The 23,004-nt window shown below is 37.4% G+C and overlaps 1 protein-coding gene across 1 annotated transcript in view; it reads left to right on the top strand.

Annotated features, from left to right (window-relative positions):
• The window catches only part of frtz (WD repeat-containing and planar cell polarity effector protein fritz), a 42,219-nt gene that overhangs the window by 6,681 nt on the left and 12,534 nt on the right, over nt 1-23,004 (top strand). The window contains exons 4-8 of the mRNA XM_089635195.1: nt 2,158-2,330; nt 9,707-9,821; nt 10,547-10,756; nt 21,864-22,021; nt 22,178-22,340. Coding sequence (XP_089491321.1) covers nt 2,158-2,330; nt 9,707-9,821; nt 10,547-10,756; nt 21,864-22,021; nt 22,178-22,340 — 819 coding nt within the window. The remainder of the gene's footprint in view (nt 1-2,157; nt 2,331-9,706; nt 9,822-10,546; nt 10,757-21,863; nt 22,022-22,177; nt 22,341-23,004) is intronic.

The raw sequence follows: 23,004 nt of genomic DNA on the forward strand, positions 1-23,004 counted from the left end.
ACGGTCATGCGCCATTTTGATCGCTACGTCACAAGTGCTACGTCATACCTTTGCCGCTGCCGCCGCCATCGGTTTGCAGGATCTACTCGGGCCGGTCAACAGTGACGTCATCGTTCGCCCTTGAACGCTTGATCAATCACCGGGCGTTTTTAGCTGCATTGAAACATTTCGTTCGCGCCTGTTTTTAAAGTCATTATAACTTTAATAAATGATTTTTGAAAATTATAAAAACTATGTATTCCTGTGTCTGAAGTGTTTCTACATGTGAATAATTAATAATAAGTGATTTTTTGGTGTGAAGAGAATTCCCTATTACAAGAAGATAAGAAAATGGGAGACTTGTATCACATTGTGTATACGTGTACATATTTATAGTTGGGACCCTTACAGAAATTGTGTATACGTGTACATATTTATAGTTGGGACCCTTACAGAAATTGTGTATACGTGTACATATTTATAGTTGGGACCCTTACAGAAATTGTGTATACGTGTACATATTTATAGTTGGGACCCTTACAGAAATTGTGTATACGTGTACATATTTATAGTTGGGACCCTTACAGAAATTGTGTATACGTGTACATATTTATAGTTGGGACCCTTACAGAAATTGTGTATACGTGTACATATTTATAGTTGGGACCCTTACAGAAATTGTGTATACGTGTACATATTTATAGTTGGGACCCTTACAGAAATTGTGTATACGTGTACATATTTATAGTTGGGACCCTTACAGAAATTGTGTATACGTGTACATATTTATAGTTGGGACCCTTACAGAAATTGTGTATACGTGTACATATTTATAGTTGGGACCCTTACAGAAATTGTGTATACGTGTACATATTTATAGTTGGGACCCTTACAGAAATTGTGTATACGTGTACATATTTATAGTTGGGACCCTTACAGAAATTGTGTATACGTGTACATATTTATAGTTGGGACCCTTACAGAAATTGTGTATACGTGTACATATTTATAGTTGGGACCCTTACAGAAATTGTGTATACGTGTACATATTTATAGTTGGGACCCTTACAGAAATTGTGTATACGTGTACATATTTATAGTTGGGACCCTTACAGAAATTGTGTATACGTGTACATATTTATAGTTGGGACCCTTACAGAAATTGTGTATACGTGTACATATTTATAGTTGGGACCCTTACAGAAATTGTGTATACGTGTACATATTTATAGTTGGGACCCTTACAGAAATTGTGTATACGTGTACATATTTATAGTTGGGACCCTTACAGAAATTGTGTATACGTGTACATATTTATAGTTGGGACCCTTACAGAAATTGTGTATACGTGTACATATTTATAGTTGGGACCCTTACAGAAATTGTGTATACGTGTACATATTTATAGTTGGGACCCTTACAGAAATTGTGTATACGTGTACATATTTATAGTTGGGACCCTTACAGAAATTGTGTATACGTGTACATATTTATAGTTGGGACCCTTACAGAAATTGTGTATACGTGTACATATTTATAGTTGGGACCCTTACAGAAATTGTGTATACGTGTACATATTTATAGTTGGGACCCTTACAGAAATTGTGTATACGTGTACATATTTATAGTTGGGACCCTTACAGAAATTGTGTATACGTGTACATATTTATAGTTGGGACCCTTACAGAAATTGTGTATACGTGTACATATTTATAGTTGGGACCCTTACAGAAATTGTGTATACGTGTACATATTTATAGTTGGGACCCTTACAGAAATTGTGTATACGTGTACATATTTATAGTTGGGACCCTTACAGAAATTGTGTATACGTGTACATATTTATAGTTGGGACCCTTACAGAAATTGTGTATACGTGTACATATTTATAGTTGGGACCCTTACAGAAATTGTGTATACGTGTACATATTTATAGTTGGGACCCTTACAGAAATTTTGGTATACAATATTCATACAGAATTATTGGACGGCCATTCACTTAGGACCGGCATGAAAGGTAGAACTACCCTTTCCACCAGGAGTGTTAAGATCTCCATCAGACATCATAAAAGCTATGTTAAAATGTAGCTCCCAATATCAAAAAGGTTGTAAACCCTTGCATTAAATGTTACAGCAATTTTCGCCTTGACTATGAATGACTTTTTTTAATCCTCCTAGACGGTGGAGCTAGGTGCGGGCGGGAGCGTGTGGGGAGCCCGTGGCTCCCTGGGCGTGTCTGGCAGCTGTGAGGGGGGCTCTGCCCTGCTGTGGAGCCGCGCCTCTCCCTCTGACCTGTTCCCCTGGAGCCCCCATAGCGACCATGCCAATGTGCATGTCTACACGCTCAGCGGGTAAGGACCTACTGTCATTTAAAACTAAGATAAACTTGTCGAATTCTGCCTCAAGGTTAATGGATTTAGCTTTCTATAAATTACTAATTACTTAAAAACGTCGACAGGGCTGAACGGGTTCTATTAATGCAGGTTGTTAAGCACTTAATGGGTTACGTTCAGATTTGGTCTTATTTAATAGGGATTTAATTTAGGAATAAAAATAAAAAAGTTATGTCGAGCACACGGATGGCGCCCATAATTACGTATTTATTTATCTGGAAGAACATACCTAGTGAATGCTGTGCACAGAATTACAAAGGGAATAAGGTTTGAGAAAGGATCTTGCGATCTTGGAAAAGAGCGAGAGGTAGCCAAAAGAAGCAAGAAAACACAAGAAGAAGTAAGAAAAGTCGAGAAGAGACAAGAAGAGACAAGAAGAGACAAGAAGAGACAAGAAGAAGCAAGAAGAAGCAAGAAGAAGCAAGAAGAAGCAAGAGTGGAGGGAGAAGTTGCAAGAAGGTGCAGGAAGAGTCAAGAAGAACCAAAGAGATCCAAAAAGAGCCAAGATGAGCTATGAAGGGGCGAGAAGATGCAAGAAGATGCAAGAAAAGTCAAGGCGAGCCGAGAAGAGTTAAGAAGAACTAAAAAGAGGCAAGGAGAGCAAAGAACCACCAAGAAGAATCAATAAGAACCAGGAAGCGCCAAGAAGAGGCGAGAAGATATAAGAAGGGTCAAGGCGAGCCAAGAAGATCCAAAAGAAGCAAGAAGAAGGAAGATAAGGAAAAAAAAAAAACAATGCTCAATCAATTTCTTTATTCCTGCCCATCCTAAATTCCAATACATATTCAGCCTTACTCATAATCGAAACACTACGATAATACGGACAGGTTAAGTGAATTTTTTACTCATAATAGCGCCAACTCGCGCGCATGCGCATTGCCTAATCTGACCGTATTAGCAGACGTCAAAATTTAACCCACCCGAAGAGCAGGATTAGGCAGTATTATGAGCGTATTAAATTCGGAAATGGCTGACTTTGACAATTTTGACGTTTTGACTGGAGCTTTGGCAAATCTTGACCGTATTCATCCACCACGGGCACGGAAAACATACAAAAAGCGGTATGACCCATTTACGGCGCTAACGGAAGGAGATTTTAGGTCCAAATATAGATTCACCAAAGCAAATATGAGACGTTTGATCGACTTGGTACGGCCATATTTGCATGTCAATAACAAACGGGGTGGAAAAATATCTACCGATCTCCAAGTTCTTTGTGCCATACGATACTGGGGCAGAAACGAGGTAAGGATAGTGTTTATAGTTGCATTCCTGTGAAACAAATCAGCAAAATCGATAACTAAACAGTTTTTAAATTATTATAACATTTTTTTCGCAGATACAAGATGATTGTGCAGATTTACATGGATTTAGTCAACAGACAATGTCCCGTATTGCCAAAAGGGTCGCAACTGCATTTGCCCGCCTTTCTCCACAGTACATTAAAATGCCACAATCTATTGAAGAGCAACAATCAACAGTTGCAAAGTTCCAAGGAATAAAACGTTTTCCTGGAGTAATGGGTGCCATTGACTGCACGCACATTAAAATAAGGAAAGTTGGGGGTGATGCCGGCCAATATTACATCAATAGGAAGGGGATATATTCCTTAAATGTCCAGGTTTGTAAAGTGATAAACCTCAATACGTGTCTGAAATATAAACATTTACCAACATTGATTGCATGAATAAATTCATTCCAGGTGGTGTGCAATGCAGAACTAAAAATTATGGATATTGTTGCTCATTGGAGAGGCAGTACTCACGATGCTCGTATTTTCCGGGAAAGTTCCATCAAGCAGAGGTTTGAAGAAGGTCACTTCAACGGACGACTGTTGGGAGACGGAGGTTATGCCTGTACACCATATCTGTTCACCCCAGTTAGGAACCCAAGAAACCCCAGAGAAGTGGCGTATAACAGGGCTCAAATATCTACTCGCAACACGGTGGAGAGATGTTTTGGGGTATGGAAACAGAGATTTCGTTGCCTGCTGCGGGGTATGTCAGGATCTCTCGATACCATCAAGACAACTATCGTAGCTCTTGCTGTTCTCCATTGTCTTGCCATCGATATGAATGATCCTCAGTTAGGTAAGAAAACAACTCAAAATAAAACATAATATAATATGTCAGTTTTTAGATATTCCTTACATTAGAGTTTTGTATGTACTAATTGTATGATTTGTAATTTGGAATAGATGATGATGGATGAAGAACATGATGAGGGTGCAGGAGCAGAAGCAGGTGGTGGTGGTTTCATGGAAGTAGCCCCAACACAATGAACAAGTAGCCCCAATCAATCATATTGGAAATGCCACTAGACAGGTGTTCATTGATCAACATTTTTAAATGTATTAGTATGTACTCGATATGATTGTATCTACATATATAATTATATTACACTGAAAAAATGTACATACTCAGTAGTATAATGTACCTGCGACACAAATGCATATTACACAATAATGAAGATATAATAATAAGACTAAGGTATGATCAATATTGTTTATTTATTTTTATTTTAGGGAAATCAGTTTACAACGTGCTTAATTTATAGTCATGTGTAATTCACCTAACTGAGAAACCATTTATAGATTTCCTCATTATGTTTACATGGGCGTTGAGCTGGTCTATTTATATTACAAGGAATTCAATTCAACTTAACTTTAAAATGAATGTGTATGATTAATGGGTACTTTATATTTAATAGGTAAATGAGAGTGTATTTGGGAAGCATGTTTATGAGAATTGACAAGGTTGTAGAGATATTGAAAGAAGGGATAAATGCAGATAACTCGATTAATGGTGGACTGACATGCTTCGCTCTAACTCTCTTAACGTTCCAAACTCTTCTCCCATTAGCTTATTCGGAGAGTCATTTGTCATGTTTTCAGTTGGTTGTTGGTCATTCACTGACCCATAAGGGTTGGGAAATGGAAGGTTAGGTACATTTATAAATTAAACAATCTCTTCTTGCTATACAAATGTCAAGCATGGCTAAAACCATAGTATATTTAATGAACAGTTTGTGGAATAACACAAAGTAATACAAATATGTGTACTTTTTAATCTTTCTTTGGTTTGCTTTCATGTTGCCCACATCTTCGAGTCTCTGTTGCCGAGGGTTACGACTCCCACTCCACACGCTCTGATGAACAAGGATACTCCACTAGATGCGCTCCTTCACGGCATAGAGAGCTGCCAACACCAACGTTCCGGATGCCTGTGATTGGTCACTCCGGTTTATTGGTGTTGCTTCCATACTATGTTCCTATAACATTCCATACTAACACATTCCATACTATGTTCCTATAAACTGTAAACTATTCTATTATTTATGTAAAACTTGTAACTTTCTGCCTAGTTTTTTAATGCTGAATCTTTATGTGGATGATGTTTTTTTCTGTAGTTTTATCAAAGGTTACAGTTAAGAGTTTAGATTCAAAAAACCTTCATTAACAAAACAGTTTTTTCTTTGTTTTTTTTTTTTTAATTTCCTGAAAGTTCAACCTCGTAACACATTTTACGTCGAGTACTGAATATTTAATATTTGCTCATCAAAACCTAACAAAACTGCATGTATTTTCATTGGCCGACAGTTTAGAGAGACATGACAGCAAAAATAGATTTAAAATCAGTAAATTAACTGCCAAATCCATCCACAAAGAGAATAAAGCTTTTTCTAGTAGCGTGGATTCATTTATTGCAATATATGAGACATTTGTATAGCAAGAAGAGATTGTTTAATTTATAAATGTACCTAACCTTCCATTTCCCAACCCTTATGGGTCAGTGAATGACCAACAACCAACTGAAAACATGAACAAGTCATAAGTAATGTGCGCTTTCCAGCTATTGTTGAACTACAATGACAATGCATTGACAAGCTTTTGGATTCCACTACGTAATGGTAGTACTAAAAGTGAGGGTTACGAGAAATCAATTGGGATGTATACAAATTCTAATTAACCAAACATTGCACCCTTCCTAGAAAGGTTACGCAGAGAGGACAGTCTGTCAAACCACTTGCCTCGCCCACAATCACACCATATATCATACATACTCTTAAAATAAAATAATTATTTGGCTATCCATCCATCTTTCAGCATCGACATTTTAATTTTGTGTTCCTCCTCCATGAACCTAATCCTGGTCTGCGACTCTTCATCCTGTAGACAATTTTTAAGGTCACTTTCCTTCTTCATCAAGCTAACCCTGGTCTGTGACTCTACTTCCTGTAGACGAATTTTAGCCCTGGATTCGTCTTTCATGAGCCTGAACAAGTGCTCCATTTTTTTTTGGTGCTCAAGGTGCATTATTTTTTTTGTTTCTTCAAAGACGTTCGCCTTCATTTGGGCTAAGTCGTCTTCCTGAAAATAAAAACATTAAATGACAAAGTTTTCATAACTGGTTTAACATAATTATTATTAATTATTCTATCAGAGATCATTTCAATGTAAAAAATCAAAATAACCAAATTCGTCAATTAAATAATGTAACGTCATAAATCGTTAAATTGTACATTGTTGATATACACTTATATTTTTAATATTCTTAACTCCTTAAATTATTAATAAGGATACTTATATAAATAATGTTCATCTCGATACTCAGCATCTCTTTTAAACACAAGCGTCTGCTTCCATAGAGGAGAAACATCAAAAAAATTCAAAAAAAAAATTGTGAAAACTAATTTTTATATATCATTATTGTTAGCAAATATTATTATACATTGTAAACTGTAATTATTACATAATAAAAAAATTCCAACTTTCTATTATAATTTTTCCAATTTCCAATCCAGGTAAGTATGTTTATGTATCTTTGTAAATAATAAACTTAGATAGTGCCTATATATAACAAAGTGTACAGCAGAGGTGATTTCTCACAAAAACGGCGTTTTACAATTATTATTTTTATTAATCCATATGTCAACACTACATACAAAATAACTATATTCAACTTTAGTCACCATGAAACAGGCAGTCACCTAGTACGGTGTTTTAATCTATTCTCTGCAAATCTCTTAATTATCGTGCATTTTATACATAAAAAAATAATATTCATATATGAGTTATTGTTTTTCTTAGTAAACTTTCAGTTTTGGTACGACAATAAAGTCAGTTGAGCAAACAAAAATGTGGTGTGAAGAAATACTTACTTTATGGCGTGGGCGCCTCCGAGGTGGAGGTGGAGGGCAAGCATGCAGCGGGACATGCTGGATGGTGTATGCTTGTGGTGATAGTGGCGGTGGTGGCGAATCAGCTTCACTTGTTTCCTGTTGATATAAACAAAAGATTATGTCCAACTGAAAAGTTACTGCTTTAAATATTGCAAATAGTTAGCACTCATTGTTGCGCTGATCATTTAAGTAGGTTTAGGTATATTACCTCAAAAGACAACTTCCTATTGGGAACAGAGTGTGGCAGTGTGGAGGGAGGGGTTGATGTAGGAAAATTCATCTGTAATAATAAAACACAATTACCAATATAACTCCCACAATTAAAGCAAGATTTACATGAGTTTAAATATAGACAGAACCATCAATATTTCAATAATATTACTATCAACTTATCTTTTGAAAAAAAAAATGCTGGTTGGCTGTTAAATATTAATTCATATAAAAAGTTGTGTTTTACAAAGTGTGTGTTTTCCATTTAATATATAATGTCACACCACAAAGTATTTGCTTCCTTCGATAAAAAGATATTTACCTTTGCTTTAAATGTTGAATCGCTATCGTCAACATTTTTGTCCGTTACGAATTCATGTGGTAACAAATCCACCATCGAGAGAATATCCTGCGAAGGACTTGGTGGTTGGGGACCTCCACCTGTTGCCATCACTTCCCTCCTATACCGGCTCAATTGGCTCTTACAAGCCAATATGAGCATCTTCCATTGAGCTTGTATCTGACCCATGTCTCTTTTTTGGTCACTTAGTGTGTTAAATCTGAAAAATAGTGTGCTATTAATTATGTGGTATGAATACCTTTACCTGATTAATTTTATACTATGATATTTTTTTATTTGAAATGGATGTCAAAGCTACGAAGCGACAAACTTAAAGTTTAATCTGTAGAAAAGTTAACAATGCGGATATATTATGGAGGTATACTTACTTTAATAAAACAAGCTTCCCTCTTGGCAATTAGGGTGTTACCGTCCGAGTTTTTGTTCTCTACAGCCCTCACGTGTTCAGTCACACAGTCCTTCAACAAGGCCTACAAGGAAAACAATCATTATACTTACACTAATTTCAAACAAGTAAACAAAACATTAGAGCCAAGATAAAAGTTAACAAACCTTTTCAACGTCACCCCAATTTTTGTTACGCTTGCGCCTTTTTAATTCTACCTCTTCAACAAAATTAATCTCAACATTATCCATTTTTAGGTTATTCGAAGATAAACAAACCAATTCTTGGATTACTTTTTTGACGTATGAATAAACGTGAAGTTGGCAACACGCCGCAAAATGCCAAATTTTTCAAGTGTTGCTACTGTAAAAAAATCATATTCCATAATCCAGCGGTCGAGCTATATTGGGAAAATTTATGATTATGAGTAAATATTTTTAATCTGACCAGTATAGGCCCCCACCCCTGTATAGCTAATACGGAGTATTATCGTCGTATTAGGGATTTCATTATGAGTAAGGCTGATTGGCTTTTAGGTTACCTGTATACCGGTCGATAAAACTTCAACATCCATCCTTTCCTCAGAGCAAGTGTTCCAAGTCCTAACAAATCAGTGCCCCCTGGTGTACCGGTCGCACTTGGACAGGAGTGCTCCTGGCTGGGGTGGTATCGTATCGTATCGTATGCTAAATTATAAACTTTTATGTCGAGGAAGATGAAAAATATGTATTTCATATAATAATTTTGTTATAATTCATTCCCTTAGGCATTATTTCAAGTGTTCAATGCCACGATTCATATTTATTTATTGTTATACAAATCGCATTTGCGTTAAACCACTAAAACAGTGAAAGTAGAATGGTTGAAGATGCGTTTAATATATATGTAGAGAAATAAAGACCAGGTATTTTGAAGATCTAATACGCACTCCAAAATGCAGTCGACTTGTATGAAAGTAACTTAATGCAAGGATGAAACTATTCTAGTCTAACAAGGGATGCACAATGGCAAGAAAAGAGTGCAACTAAGCAATGCTAATAGCTTAAAAGCTTAATTTTATTTATGAATAACTTTTTATTTTAAAAGAAAGACAAACATTCCTCTGTTACGAAATTTTTTGCTTGTGTCTTGATGGAGGACTTATCCAACCAAGGAATTGAAGCGATGCCAACTCTGTCACTTGGTGTTCTGTTTCAGATCGCAGATGAGTCTACTTTGTTACCACCGGATAGAGTTTGACCCACTGTGCGTTTCCTTCTCCACCATCCACGATGATATCATCTTTTCTGTAGAGCAAAAGACATCTAAAAAGGTAAATCAGACCCGTAAAAATACTTTCAAGTTTAAAATCTCCTACTTACGAATCTCTTTTTGAATGTAATTTTATTGCATAACGTGGCAAATAAAGTGCTTTGGAAAATAATCAAAAAACATTTTAATATTTGTGCCAAAATTTCTTAAAATAAAATACAACAAGCATTTTGGCAATGTTTTTTTGCATAAATTAACACTTTATTTCATCTTTACGCCATCTGTCGAAGGACTTAGATCTTATCGCTTAGTCTCTGCCCAATTTCGTGGCGAACAAACGTGTCTCTGACTGCATGACGCTTTGCTCGGTGAAAAATATCCTTGCTGAATAACAAAATACCATGGAAGTAAGAATTGATCTATGCAAAATACCGTCAGGCTATCGATAACTACCGAATTTTAAATATTGCGCACTTTTGAACTACAAAATCGACACACAGTGGTCAAATATTAAGAAATATAAATTATTTAATATCATTTTCCATATAAATTTAATTTAAACAACAAATTATTTAGCGTTTGGACTACCACATTCATTTAAAAAACAGTTTTTTGTGTCCACTGTAAAATTTGATAACTGGAAGTTACCAGTTTTTGCCCGATCTGAAACGTTCTCATCAGAGGTGTGAAATGAAATGTTTAACTGTAAAAAAATGGTTTGTTTTTTATTTTTAAATATTATTTATCTTTTAGCTATAACCAAATACAACATAATTACAATTCCAGGGCGGCATGGTAGTAGAATGGCGCCGCCTCCGGGCGACTCGCACGGGTTGCGTGGCGGCGGGCGCGGTGGTGCGCCTGGCCGCCCCCGCCCCCGCCACCTGCTGCGCACGCTCCCCCTGCGAGGAGCGCCTGCTGCTAGCATGCAGCGACCGCTCTGTGCTGCTGCATCACTCCGCCACCAACCTAACTACAACCATCACCGCCTCCTTTGTGAGTATCTTTAAATTTACCATAGACATCCAATTTGATGGACTTGTCCTAATATAAAATCAGGGTATCATTTCGACTAGCTAGAGGCAAAGCGTGTGACCATATTTTTGGCACCAGCGGGGTTGGAGAGTGCTTTGAATAAACTACGAGGGGGTACCCAAAAGAAACCAAACTGATGTTGTTGTGGGCGGAGATTTTGTAGTACCGCGCTCTATCGCTAGAAGCGTATCGAGTTACCATTTCCGAGTCAGCTAAGCCAAGCGTTGTCGCTAAAGAAGGTTCCGTTCAGCTTATGTGGATTTTTTAGTGAATGTTGTTTTGCTCATCGTTTTTGCAATGGCTAATTCTCGTGAACAGTGCGCTACAGTAAAGTTTTGCTTCTTGATAACAAATCTCGCTCTTGGCGCCCTTAAACTTATGAAAATGTTGAAATTTCATGAAATCATCTTGAAAGATCGACGCCGGACCAGTGAAGAAGTTGTGGACCTGTCTGGAGTGACTTCAAGTTCAGTGCAGCGAATTTGAAAGTTTGTTAGGGGATGAAAAGTCAAAAGTGGCTGCCAAATTAGTACCTCGAGCTCACTGCCCAACAAAAACAAGGTCGCGTGGAAGCATGCTTTGCTTTGAAAGAAGTCTTCCGAAATGATCCATATTTTTCCAAGATCATTTACAGGTAATGAAGCATGGTGTTACGGTTACGATCTGTTACCACAGAATTAGTTGGCAACAAATAAAATAAACTGAAATGTAAAATTCTTCACTACTGCTCTGAAAACGGATTGGGTTTTTTTTACAATAGAAAGAATACATTATGATTTTATAAAATTATATATTAAAAATCGAAAGAATCCTAATTAAACAGTCTGGCAAAAGGGCTTGCTCAGAGTAATAATATGGTTTGATACCGAGTGTTTCTTAAAGCATTTTCATTATGTTCATCTTGGTAGGCAGCAATGAAATTCGGCTGAATTTCCAAAAATAGTACCTTCCAGAGTAAGAGTGGCCTTGTCAATCATGGCTGCATGACAAAAGTCCCCGAGAGGCGAGGACAGGAAGATGTTTTCCAATTACGAAATTCTCCAAGAATTCAGTCTCCGGTAGTGTTATTTAATGAGTTTTCCGGATCCGTCGACCGTCAGTCCAAAGGTCGCCCAACGCTCTCGGCTGTCATTAAAGAAATGGTAGCACTTGATTCTTGAACTGCTCAGGTGTTGTCTTCAGGGCACAGGCGTGGCAACCGAAGTGTCAAAATAATGCAGGGCTGGCAATCTGACTATAATGCACAATGGTTAATTGAGTAAATTCTGGAGGTGTCATATGTAAACCATAAATATAAATCAATTGATTCTAATTAAAAGGAACCACACACCTTGTTACTAATCAACCACCACAACACGGGCATGTGCCTAGCTTGGTGATCTAAACATACCTAATAATTGTAATAACCATGTCACTAAAAGAAAAAATTAAAAAAAAAAAAAAACCTGAAACGAACCAACAATCCAGCCAGTGGAAGACATCAAGTTCGCCTCGCTCTAAACAATCTTGTCTTTTTTTCGATGTGAGAGGAGTCGTCTATTCAGAATTTGTTCCACCGGGTCGGATAGTTAACCAGGTTTTCTACTTGGAAGTTTGCAGCGGAAAAGGCCTGATTTGTGGCCGTCGTGTGATTGGTTTTTTTTACCACAATAACGCTCCTGCTCACACAGCTCTGACTGTGCGCCTGTGCCCCATCCGCCTTATTCACCCAACCTTGTCCTCTTAATGAAAAGAGAAATGAAAGGAAAGCATTCTTCCGATTTTGCTGAGGTGAAGAAATAAACGATGGAGGCGCTATTGAATATCACAAAAGAGGAATTTTAAATAAATTCTTTTGGATATGCCCTCGTACGACATCAGTTGTAAGTTGACCTCCGAAGAACGCACATTGAAATAACTAGACACTGCGCAGGATAGTAAAGTTTGCTGAAGTAGAGCAACATTCATTTTTAGTCGAACCGCTAAAAATGATTGAGTTGGGTAATTTACCCAGGCTTTTATTTAGCTAGGCACTTTCACAAATGTGGTATAAAGTGGTATAATTTATACCATGTTCGTGAGAGTGCCTAGCTAAAAAGTGGAACAAAATATTCAAATATGATTTAAGACTTTCATGGCCAAAAGTATTTTTGTTATTTGTTTTTGGGGTGTTATGCCGTGTTGCGCTAAATCCTTCTTTAGCCAACGTTTCAGACAATATCCAATTGTAACAATAATCGCAGTGACAGCAGTTCGTGTTTACAATTTGCTCTTGCAAAAAAACTAAAAAAAACCTCCGAATTCGTGTGCAAACAGTATTTATATGGAAAATTTAAGTGCCAAAAAAGTTTATTTGATAAAACAGTAATAAAATAATACTATTCTAGCGGATTCTAAACATTTTTATCGAAAGTTTTAAAACAACCTAAGATTGTGTGTTTGTTCTCATTGAAATGTCCATCCCACCGATGCCTGATGAATGCTGCCATCGGCGTAAAAAAAGAATGCTGGATAAGATGACGTCCCCATCACAAAAAAAGGCCTCGGGAATGATTTCTCCAGTGGTTGAAGATGAGGAATCTGACGGAGCATCGGACTATTCCGACGTGTCTGAAAATGAGAGTGAAATCCCAGTGTCCTCAGTCCAGATACTGAACGACACTGAAGCAAGTCTAAGAGCACTCCAAGATGTCCTTGCTGAAAAGCAGTCAAGAGTCTCAAAGGACCAACAACTGCGGATAAGCGCATATGTATCCGCTGTATTCAGATCACTTTCACAGCTGTTATTGGAACGAGAGGGCTTCAAAGCTGATCTGGCAACAGTCAATGCCAAATTAATAGTGGCAAAGGGAGAGATCGCGATTGAAAAAGCAGAAAACCAACACAGGTTAGAAAAAATATTGCAGTTGGAGTCAGATCTAGGACCAGTGATGCGTAGAGTAGCCGATGCCACGGAAGCAAGCCTATCGTTTGCCGATATTGTGAAAAATGGCCCACAGAAGATGATACCATCAATCAACCGCTCAGGACTTAACGTTGGGACCCCCAAACCTGCTGTATGCATCTTCCCAAAGCTGGATTCTACAAAAGATAGCGACGATACGAAACAGCTACTAAAAGATACATTACGACCATCAGAACTCGGAATCCGTGTGACGGGCATTAGGAGTATCCGAAACAAAGGCGTTGTAATCCATACTGCAACACAAGAAGATCAGGATAAAATACTGAAAACCCCATGTCTAGCAAACTCGGACACTCTAAGCGCTCGATTACCAACAAAACGGCTTCCAAGGGTGATTTTCTTCAACGTTCCTCGTGACCTAACGGACGAGTGCTTCCTAAAAAATGCCTTAGCAGGAGCCCAGGACAAAGCAGGCCTAGATTTCGCAGTAAAAAGTTGCAAGCTAAGTCACCTTGCTGGCGCTCGAACTGGATCAACTTGCCACCGGGTCTTCGAGGTTCCTGCCCACATTCGTCACGTGCTGGTGGAGCAGGGGAAAGTCTTTGTGGACTGGAATGTGTGCCGTGTTCGTGACTTTATTGGACTTACAGTGTGCTCCAAGTGCCAAATGATCGGACATTCCTTCAAGTTTTGCAAGGACCAGCAAAGATGTGGACACTGCGCAGGCGAAGGTCACGCCCGGATAAACTGCCCAAAAGCCGCCGCCGAGCCTGTCTGCGCCACCTGTACAAGATTTGGGAAGCCCGCTGCACATCCGACTGGAGACAAGGACTCCTGCCCGGCCTACAAGGCTGCCCTTGCCAAGGACTTTGCAACTATTGATTATGGCGTCTAATTACATTGAAGAAGATGACGAGGTAGATTACGAAAATACTCATAATTTCTGTGATTGGCTAAATTTTCATAGCAACTACAATATGGAAAATATTAATATTGTTCAGTTGAATGTTAGATCGATTTATAAATACTGGGATACTTTGAATGTCTACTTAAATACTTGTTGGAAGCATATTCATGTGTTAATGTTATGTGAAACGGCTATAACACCGAATCTTGTCTGTCTGTATAATATTCCTGGATTTAATTGTTACAACTATTGCCGAACTAAAAAATCTGGAGGAGGTATATTGCTATATGTTCGAAATGAATTCACATTTCAACAGAAAACAATAGAAACAAATCATTTTGAATGTGTGCTTGGCTCTATGACACTTCCAAACAAGAGTATTTTAAACATCATAGCAATATACCGCCCCCCCCCAACTCTAGCCAACCACAATTTCTTAATGAAATATCTGCCATTCTGCATACTATAAGCCCCAAAGAAAATGTTTTACTTATAGGAGATATTAATCTAGACTTGTTAAATTGTCAAAACCCTATTATTATGGCATATGAAAATATAATGTCGGATAATTATTTAATCAAATGTATTTGTGACGTAACTAGAGAAGCAGTTTTAGCAGGAAAAGTTACTCGTACTTGTTTAGACCACATATTTGTCCGATTAAACAGTGGATGTAAACAAAGCGATTCTCTTTCCTCATGTGTATGTAATAATATTACTATAGCGGATCACTTTTTAACTGCAGTTAATATTAAATATAGTGCAAGGAAAGAAGCCCCAGAACACGGGGAAAGAATTTCGTTTTTATCGCAAAACAAAATCGACAAAAACATTCATAATTTTAAGTGGCACTCCTTGCTTGAGGAACAAGATTGCAATATACTATATAGTAAAATTAAAAACAACTTTAACCTTTTAAATGCCAGTAGGTAGAAGTGTAGCTGTGCACAGCAGGCCGTGAATTTTTAATCAAAATAAATCATTTTTAAATCTTATTTTTAAAAATTAAAAACATTACACCTTGAAAGGATATTTAAATGACTTACCAAATTTATTCAATATTCGACGTTTTTGCTTCCCATAAACATATTTAACATATTTTAGATAAACATATTTAAAAAAAAACGGGACATATGTATGATACAGAGGCTCAAAAAAGAGCGAGTTAACTCGCTCTTTTTCTATGGCTGGCCTGCTGGGCACGGACAAGAATGCGAGTTAACTCGCTCTTGGCACAGAAGCGGTTAAGAATTTGTATGAACAGAGTAAAATCGTTATGAATTATAAACCCAAAAAAGACCTCTGTCAATAAAACCTTGGATAACTTCTAATATCTTAGAAAACATTAAAAAAAAAGATTTATTGTACAGAAGGTGGAAGAATTTTCCTAGCAATCAATTCTTTGAATTGGAATATAAAACTTTCAGAAATAAGGTGACAAAAGAAATTATTAAATGTAAGTCTACCTTTTTTAACAATAAATTCAAAAATTATTTTGGAAATACAAAAAAACTTGGGATGAAATAAATAAATTATTAGGACGCAAGTCCAAAAGTAGTTGTGACGAAATAATCTCGAAATATATGTTAAATACGAATAATGAAGAAACCGTAGCAGATAAGTTTGTTGAATATTTTACAAATAGTGTTAGCTCTATGATACATAAATGTGATTATTTAGCATCGACCGTCAGGCCGAATGAAGTGCAACATAGTATGTACCTACCAAGAGCTACCTGCCAAGAAATCAATATTATTGTTAGCAAATTAAACAATTCAAAGTCACCAGGGATTGACAACATTCGAATGTTTGACATTAAGACACATATTAATATTTTAGGGCCTGTTATAACACACTTTATCAATTTAATTTTATCGCAAGCAATAATACCAGATGAACTAAAAAGTAGCATCATTAGGCCAATTTACAAAGGGGGCAAACATACAGATATTCAAAATTATAGGCCAATAAGCATATTGCCAGCCCTAGAAAAAATACTTGAAAAATACATTTCCATAAAACTTAATAAATATCTAGAATCTTTCTCTTTGTTGGATCCCAACCAATATGGATTTCAAAAGAAAAAAAGTACGGAAATGCTGCTTCAGGAATTTTCAAATCACATAAATTATGAATTAAATCTAAAAAAACAAGTTTTGGTTTTATTCATAGATAACTCTAAGGCATTTGATACCATTGATACAAATAAACTATTAGAAACACTGGAGGCAATAGGAATTAGAGGAAAGCTGCTAGTTTTATTAAAAAATTTACTAACTGATCGACAAATACGAGTAAAAATTCTTAAAAAATTTAGCAAAATAAAATATATCTCAACAGGTGTTGCACAGGGGTCAATTCTAGGGCCAACCCTTTATATTATTTATGTCTCAATTATGAGAAAATTGTTTTCATTTGTTAAACATTTTGTATATGCAGACGATACGGCGCTCGTAATATCGCACGAAGATCTGGTTACTGCAATGAACCTTATGCAACATGATTTTATTGCCCTACTGAAATGGTCGCATGATGCAGGCCTCTTTATAAACGCCAAAAAAACTAAAATTATGCACATCAGATCTCCACACGCCAGATGTAATGTAATTCCTTCATTATATACACACACATTTGACTGCATACATAAAAATGTTGCACAGCCCTGTTCATGTGAAACCATTGATTTTGTCAAAAGTTATGTATATTTGGGTGTTACTATTGACTGCTACATGAAATGGGATGTACAAATTGCTAATGTTTGTAAACGTCTACGAGCTATTGTGGGTAGGATTTATAAAATAAAATATTTCGTGCCTATAAGTACTTTAAAGTTAATCTACTTATCTCTGGCTGAATCCACTATACGTTATGGAATTACTTCTTGGGGACATTCTTGTAAAACTAATATAAGCTATATACAAACATTACAAAACTCCATTATAAAATTGTTAATCCATAAATATGACAATCAACACAGAAGTAACATTAAATTAATATACAAGTCTCTGAATATTTTACCTGTCAGAGGATTATTGTTTTATAATATTGTAAGTCAACATGTTATATTGTCTGATTCATTGTATAGGGAAAGAGTTTGCCATAAACATAACACAAGATTCACTCAAAATGAAGGACTGGTAGTTCCGAAATGTACTAATAAATATGGTGAAAGAACTTTAAACTATATAGTACCCAAAATGTTTAACTTATTACCAATGACAATTAAACATAATAACATGTATACTGCTAATGTTAAATATAATCTAAGGAAATGGTTATTGGATAATAATGATCTATACTGATGCCCCTGAAATGGAATTCATATTCTTAGAAAATGGAAAAACAATTATTTTGTAATACCTGACTACCTACCTCTATTTATGAAACTATTGATGTACTTGTTGATAATACTAATTTGTTCATACATTTATTTTTACTTGCTTATTTTATAAGGCTTTTATGTTTTATGTTGATAATACTAATTTGTTCATACATTTATTTTTACTTGCTTATTATATAAGGCTTTTATGCTGCTATTTAAACTTTTCTGCAATGTAACCAATTTATGTAATTATGTACCGTTCAAATTGTATCTTATGAGTGTATAAATGTTGTCTCTATGTCCCTGCTGACAAACTACATAAGTAGTTTAGCGGGTTTAAATGTGAATAAATAAAAAAAAAAAAAAAAAAACGTTGGCTAAAGAAGGAGTTAGCGCAACACGGCATAACACCCCAAAAACAAATAACAAAATATTCAATTTTGTAACTTTTGTTTACCCGATGTGGGATTTGTAGTTCAGTTTTTTTTCGCAGCTAACAATTTGCGCGCTATTGTAAAAAGGACTAGTAATTTTTTGGCATGTAGTGGTACGCAACTACTTCATTCGAACGAAATTCTAGAAGTCTCGATTGTTCCAAACAAACTTCTTGGATGTTCTTTTATTTATTTGTTTGGAAAATTCTACATAGCAACCAAATTGTTCCAGAAGCTTCTTCACCTTTTAAAATCGACAGCATGAAGAAGTCAGTCAGTCATCAATCCGCCATCAGTTAACAAGGTGCTCAACGAGTGATAATCCGCGCACCTCACTTGCGCGAAGGACATTCTTCCCGGCTCTCATCATGGACTCCATCGGGACATCATCATAGCGCTTTGGCCCAGATCGCCGTTCCTGGCCAACGCTACGTGGATTACAGCGCCTTGGTTCCAGCGTCTCTGACCAGCGCTTCATCCACTCACCATGACCATCACGAGGACACGCAGCATCCTCACTGGTCTCTTCAGCTCCCGTTCAACCGTCTACAAGGTCCACCGCACCTTCGGCCTTCCCGTCAGCACTGGAGTACTGATTGCCAAGATCGCCAGTGCCTGACAGTCAACGAGTCCGGTCACCAGCGTCCGGCGTCGACTCACAGACCCACGCTTGACCTGCCATCACAGCCAGCATCCGGAGAATACTACATCAGTCCTACGCCCACTCTCATCACGGCCCTGACTCACAAAATAAACACTCTGACCTTCACAACATCTTTCATTCCGTGCCTCCTCACCAGATCACCAAAGGCATATTTTATTTTCCGGGACTAAATAGTGATTATGTGCTGTCAGGATTAATTTACTAACAAATCACGAGAGACTTGACCGTACTTGCTTTGTTCCCCTTTTCTTGATTAGCTGGTCTATCAATTTGAATTTCTATGAAATTTACAGCTCTGCCACCAAGGTCCAGTTTTTAAGATGCCCAGTTGTAGTTCTAGTATTCATTATTTAATAAATATATTTGTACAGCACCCTTGAGGTGATTTTTCACGAAAATGGCGCTATATAAATTAACCAAATATTATTTATTATTTTCATCATATATTTGTATAGTGCCCTTGAGGTGATTTTTCACGAAAACGGCGCTATATAAATTAACCAAATATTATTATTATTTTCGTCATATATTTGTATAGTGCCCTTGAGGTGATTTTGCACAAAAACTGCGCTATACAAATCATCCAAATATTACTATAATCCCTCTCTTGCTCCTGTAATAGTTTTTCTCTTTTCAAGAAAATCTATTATGATAACTCCATGACTATCCCAAAAAACAGTCGCCATCACTTTACCGGCCGAAGGAACAGTGTTTGCTTTTTTTGGAGCTGATTCTTCTTTCGCAGTCCACTGTTTCGACTGTGTTTTTGTTTCTGGAGTGTAATGGTGGATCGAAGTTTCATTTGCAGTAATTAATCAGCGCCAAAACTCTGATTTATTGCACCTAAAATGCGCCAAAGAGCAATCGCGGCACCCAGCAAGGGGACAGTTTTCTCATCCCTAATTTTTCGATCAATATACGTTCTTTAGATATGCTCATAGTCTCTGCTATCTCTCTTACCTTAATTCGATGGTTCTCTAGCACTATTTGATGAACTTAAGCAATCGTGAGTGGTTGCAGTTTTTCAGTCAAAAGTTCTTACAGGAATTACGGGGAGGCCAGAAAGGGAGTCCATTCTTTTGGATGATCTCCATACTTCCGGTAGGGAGTACCTTGCAAAATGTGCTATGTGGGGGTCGCGGGTGGTAAATGTGGGTAACGTCAACCCTTGGGAATTTCATAGTGCCACCGAGAAAAGAATCCGAACGTTACCTGACAGTGAAAGTACTTGCAAAGCTAGTACATATTCTCAACATCTTGCTGGGAAGGCATTATTATTATGGCATTATTTTTCGGATTGCACAGTATCGGTCGGATATTCTATTTATTTGGATTTTTTCGCAAAATGGAAACACACACGAATTCTCCAACGTTCTGATGGCGTCTTTAAGCCTTCAGGCTAATTTGTTGGCTTTTGGGAACAACTAATAGTCACACTTCTTACCATTGTAAGTGTCTTCCTTACTATTGTGGTGAGAAATATGATCTAAACACCACGCTTTATATTCAAATCGAGAAGTTAAACACAGAATAATTAAAATGTGCATGAAACCAAAGGTACCGATCGCAATTTGAAAAAAACTTATGAGAGTTTGTAAATTTTTTATACTAAACGACAAAAAAGTAAGGTAGGTATAAAGTTTGTAATACATTTGTCTAATAAAATAAGTGAGTTTTCATATATTTTTTAACAGTTTTTAGTTTTCGAATTCATTCAGAAATATTCCACTTATTTTGGATTTTATTGCAAAGCAGAAATACTCCGACCGTCTGACAGAATGTGGCTGAGGCCTGAAGAGTTAGGAAATATTATAATTGTCAATATACCAGAGACCTAAAGGGGTTAAGCAAATAAAATGTAAAATAGTATGTAAGTTATTATTGGTAAACTTAAATGTACAAATAACTGAAACCGTGTTTGGTATCCAAAACGGAGGGAAGAAGAGTAGGTTGGGAAGTACCAGTAACTTACGCCACGATGCCATAATCACCCTGGCTCTGAACAGTTTGGTATCCAGATCGGAGGGAAGAAGAGTAGGTTGGGAAGTACCAGTAACTTACGCCACTATGCCATAATCACCCTGGCTCTGAACAGTTTGGTATCCAGATCGGAGGGAAGAAGAGTAGGTTGGGAAGTACCAGTAACTTACGCCACAATGCCATAATCACCCTGGCTCTGAACAGTTTGGTATCCAGATCGGAGGGAAGAAGAGTAGGTTGGGAAGTACCAGTAACTTACGCCACGATGCCATAATCACCCTGGCTCTGAACAGTTTGGTATCCAGATCGGAGGGAAGAAGAGTAGGTTGGGAAGTACCAGTAACTTACGCCACGATGCCATAATCACCCTGGCTCTGAACAGTTTGGTATCCAGATCGGAGGGAAGAAGAGTAGGTTGGGAAGTACCAGTAACTTACGCCACGATGCCATAATCACCCTGGCTCTGAACAGTTTGGTATCCAGATCGGAGGGAAGAAGAGTAGGTTGGGAAGTACCAGTAACTTACGCCACAATGCCATAATCACCCTGGCTCTGAACAGTTTGGTATCCAGATCGGAGGGAAGAAGAGTAGGTTGGGAAGTACCAGTAACTTACGCCACGATGCCATAATCACCCTGGCTCTGAACAGTTTGGTATCCAGATCGGAGGGAAGAAGAGTAGGTTGGGAAGTACCAGTAACTTACGCCACGATGCCATAATCACCCTGGCTCTGAACAGTTTTGACTCTTGTACTTAAATAAAAGAAAAAGTATTAATTTAACAAGGAAAGGCTCACTTTAAGAATTTGTGATTTTCGCTCCAATTTGACTAAAAACGTATTGTACTTGTTGGATGTAATTCAAACCATTTTTCCCAGGTGGCTCGTGCCTGCAGCTGGTGGAGTGGTGGGGTGGTAGTGGGAGGCGCGGGGGCGACCTTGCAGGCCTGGGACACTGCTCTAGCCCCCGCGCGCCTGGCGCCCCCGGGGGACCATGCACCCCCCGACACAATGCTGGATCTGGGGTCCTACTTCAAGTTAGTATAAGCCAGTTGTTAAAGTGCAATATTGAGCAATACAATGGATTTTGTCCATGAAATTGAATAATTCGGCATATGCACGCTATGTTGTAACCAAACATTTGTTAATAATGATGCTTATTAGAACCAATGCATTTATCGATCATTTTATAGGAAAGAGCCCTCACTCAGCCAGCTGGTGTGGAACCCCCATCGAGCCGCGGGGTCTGCTGGTTGCTCCGGGGGACGCTTCATGCCTGGGGACGGCCTGCTGCTGCTTCTACTGAGAGGGGGGCCCGTTTGCTGTCTGAGGCTCTATTCCGCTGCTACTGCCTTGGTAAATTTACTAACTGATATATCCTAGATAGTAGTTTAAGAGGTTACTGTCAAAAACAATGTAGTGTTGTTCTAGTTTTTATATTATTTTAGGTTACTGTCACGTGTTCTACTAATATTGTTTCATATTCGGTTTATTAGTTTAAAGTTATTTCATGCTTTAAAAACTTTGTGTATACGTAATATTCGATAGCTCACTAGGTATATTCTGTTCTTAAAATCCATGTAAAGTCCGGTCGAGCGTAAAACCTTGAATACGCTTGCAAGCCCAATGTTGAAGTCTCGAATCATTCCTATAGCCTTGTACTGGACGTGTATCCGCACAAGACTGTAGATTTATGTACCGGTCGCAAACCGTGTCTTCAACTGATGAGAATACTGTTTTATTACGAATTTGCTCCGAGTGTTTTCAGAGTAAATTTGTACTAAGTTTTTTTTTCCTAAAATTTCGAATCAGGTGGGAATTCCTTAATTCGAATTTTGGTTTGGTTTTTGGTATGTCCCATGGATTTCGATTAACGAGTTCTACTGAATTTTTACACTGAGAAAGGGAACTAAAGGTTTGTGATGTTTACACACTTTTTATCTGAAAGTATTTAAGCATATTTACTATCTTGCGGCACATTTTCACAATGTATGTCTTTTAGTGAAAGTTCATCTATCAC

Source organism: Hesperophylax consimilis, chromosome 9, assembly GCF_061612785.1.
Source record: "Hesperophylax consimilis isolate HC1 chromosome 9, BYU_Hcon_1.0, whole genome shotgun sequence".
Taxonomy (NCBI): Eukaryota; Metazoa; Arthropoda; class Insecta; order Trichoptera; family Limnephilidae; genus Hesperophylax; species Hesperophylax consimilis.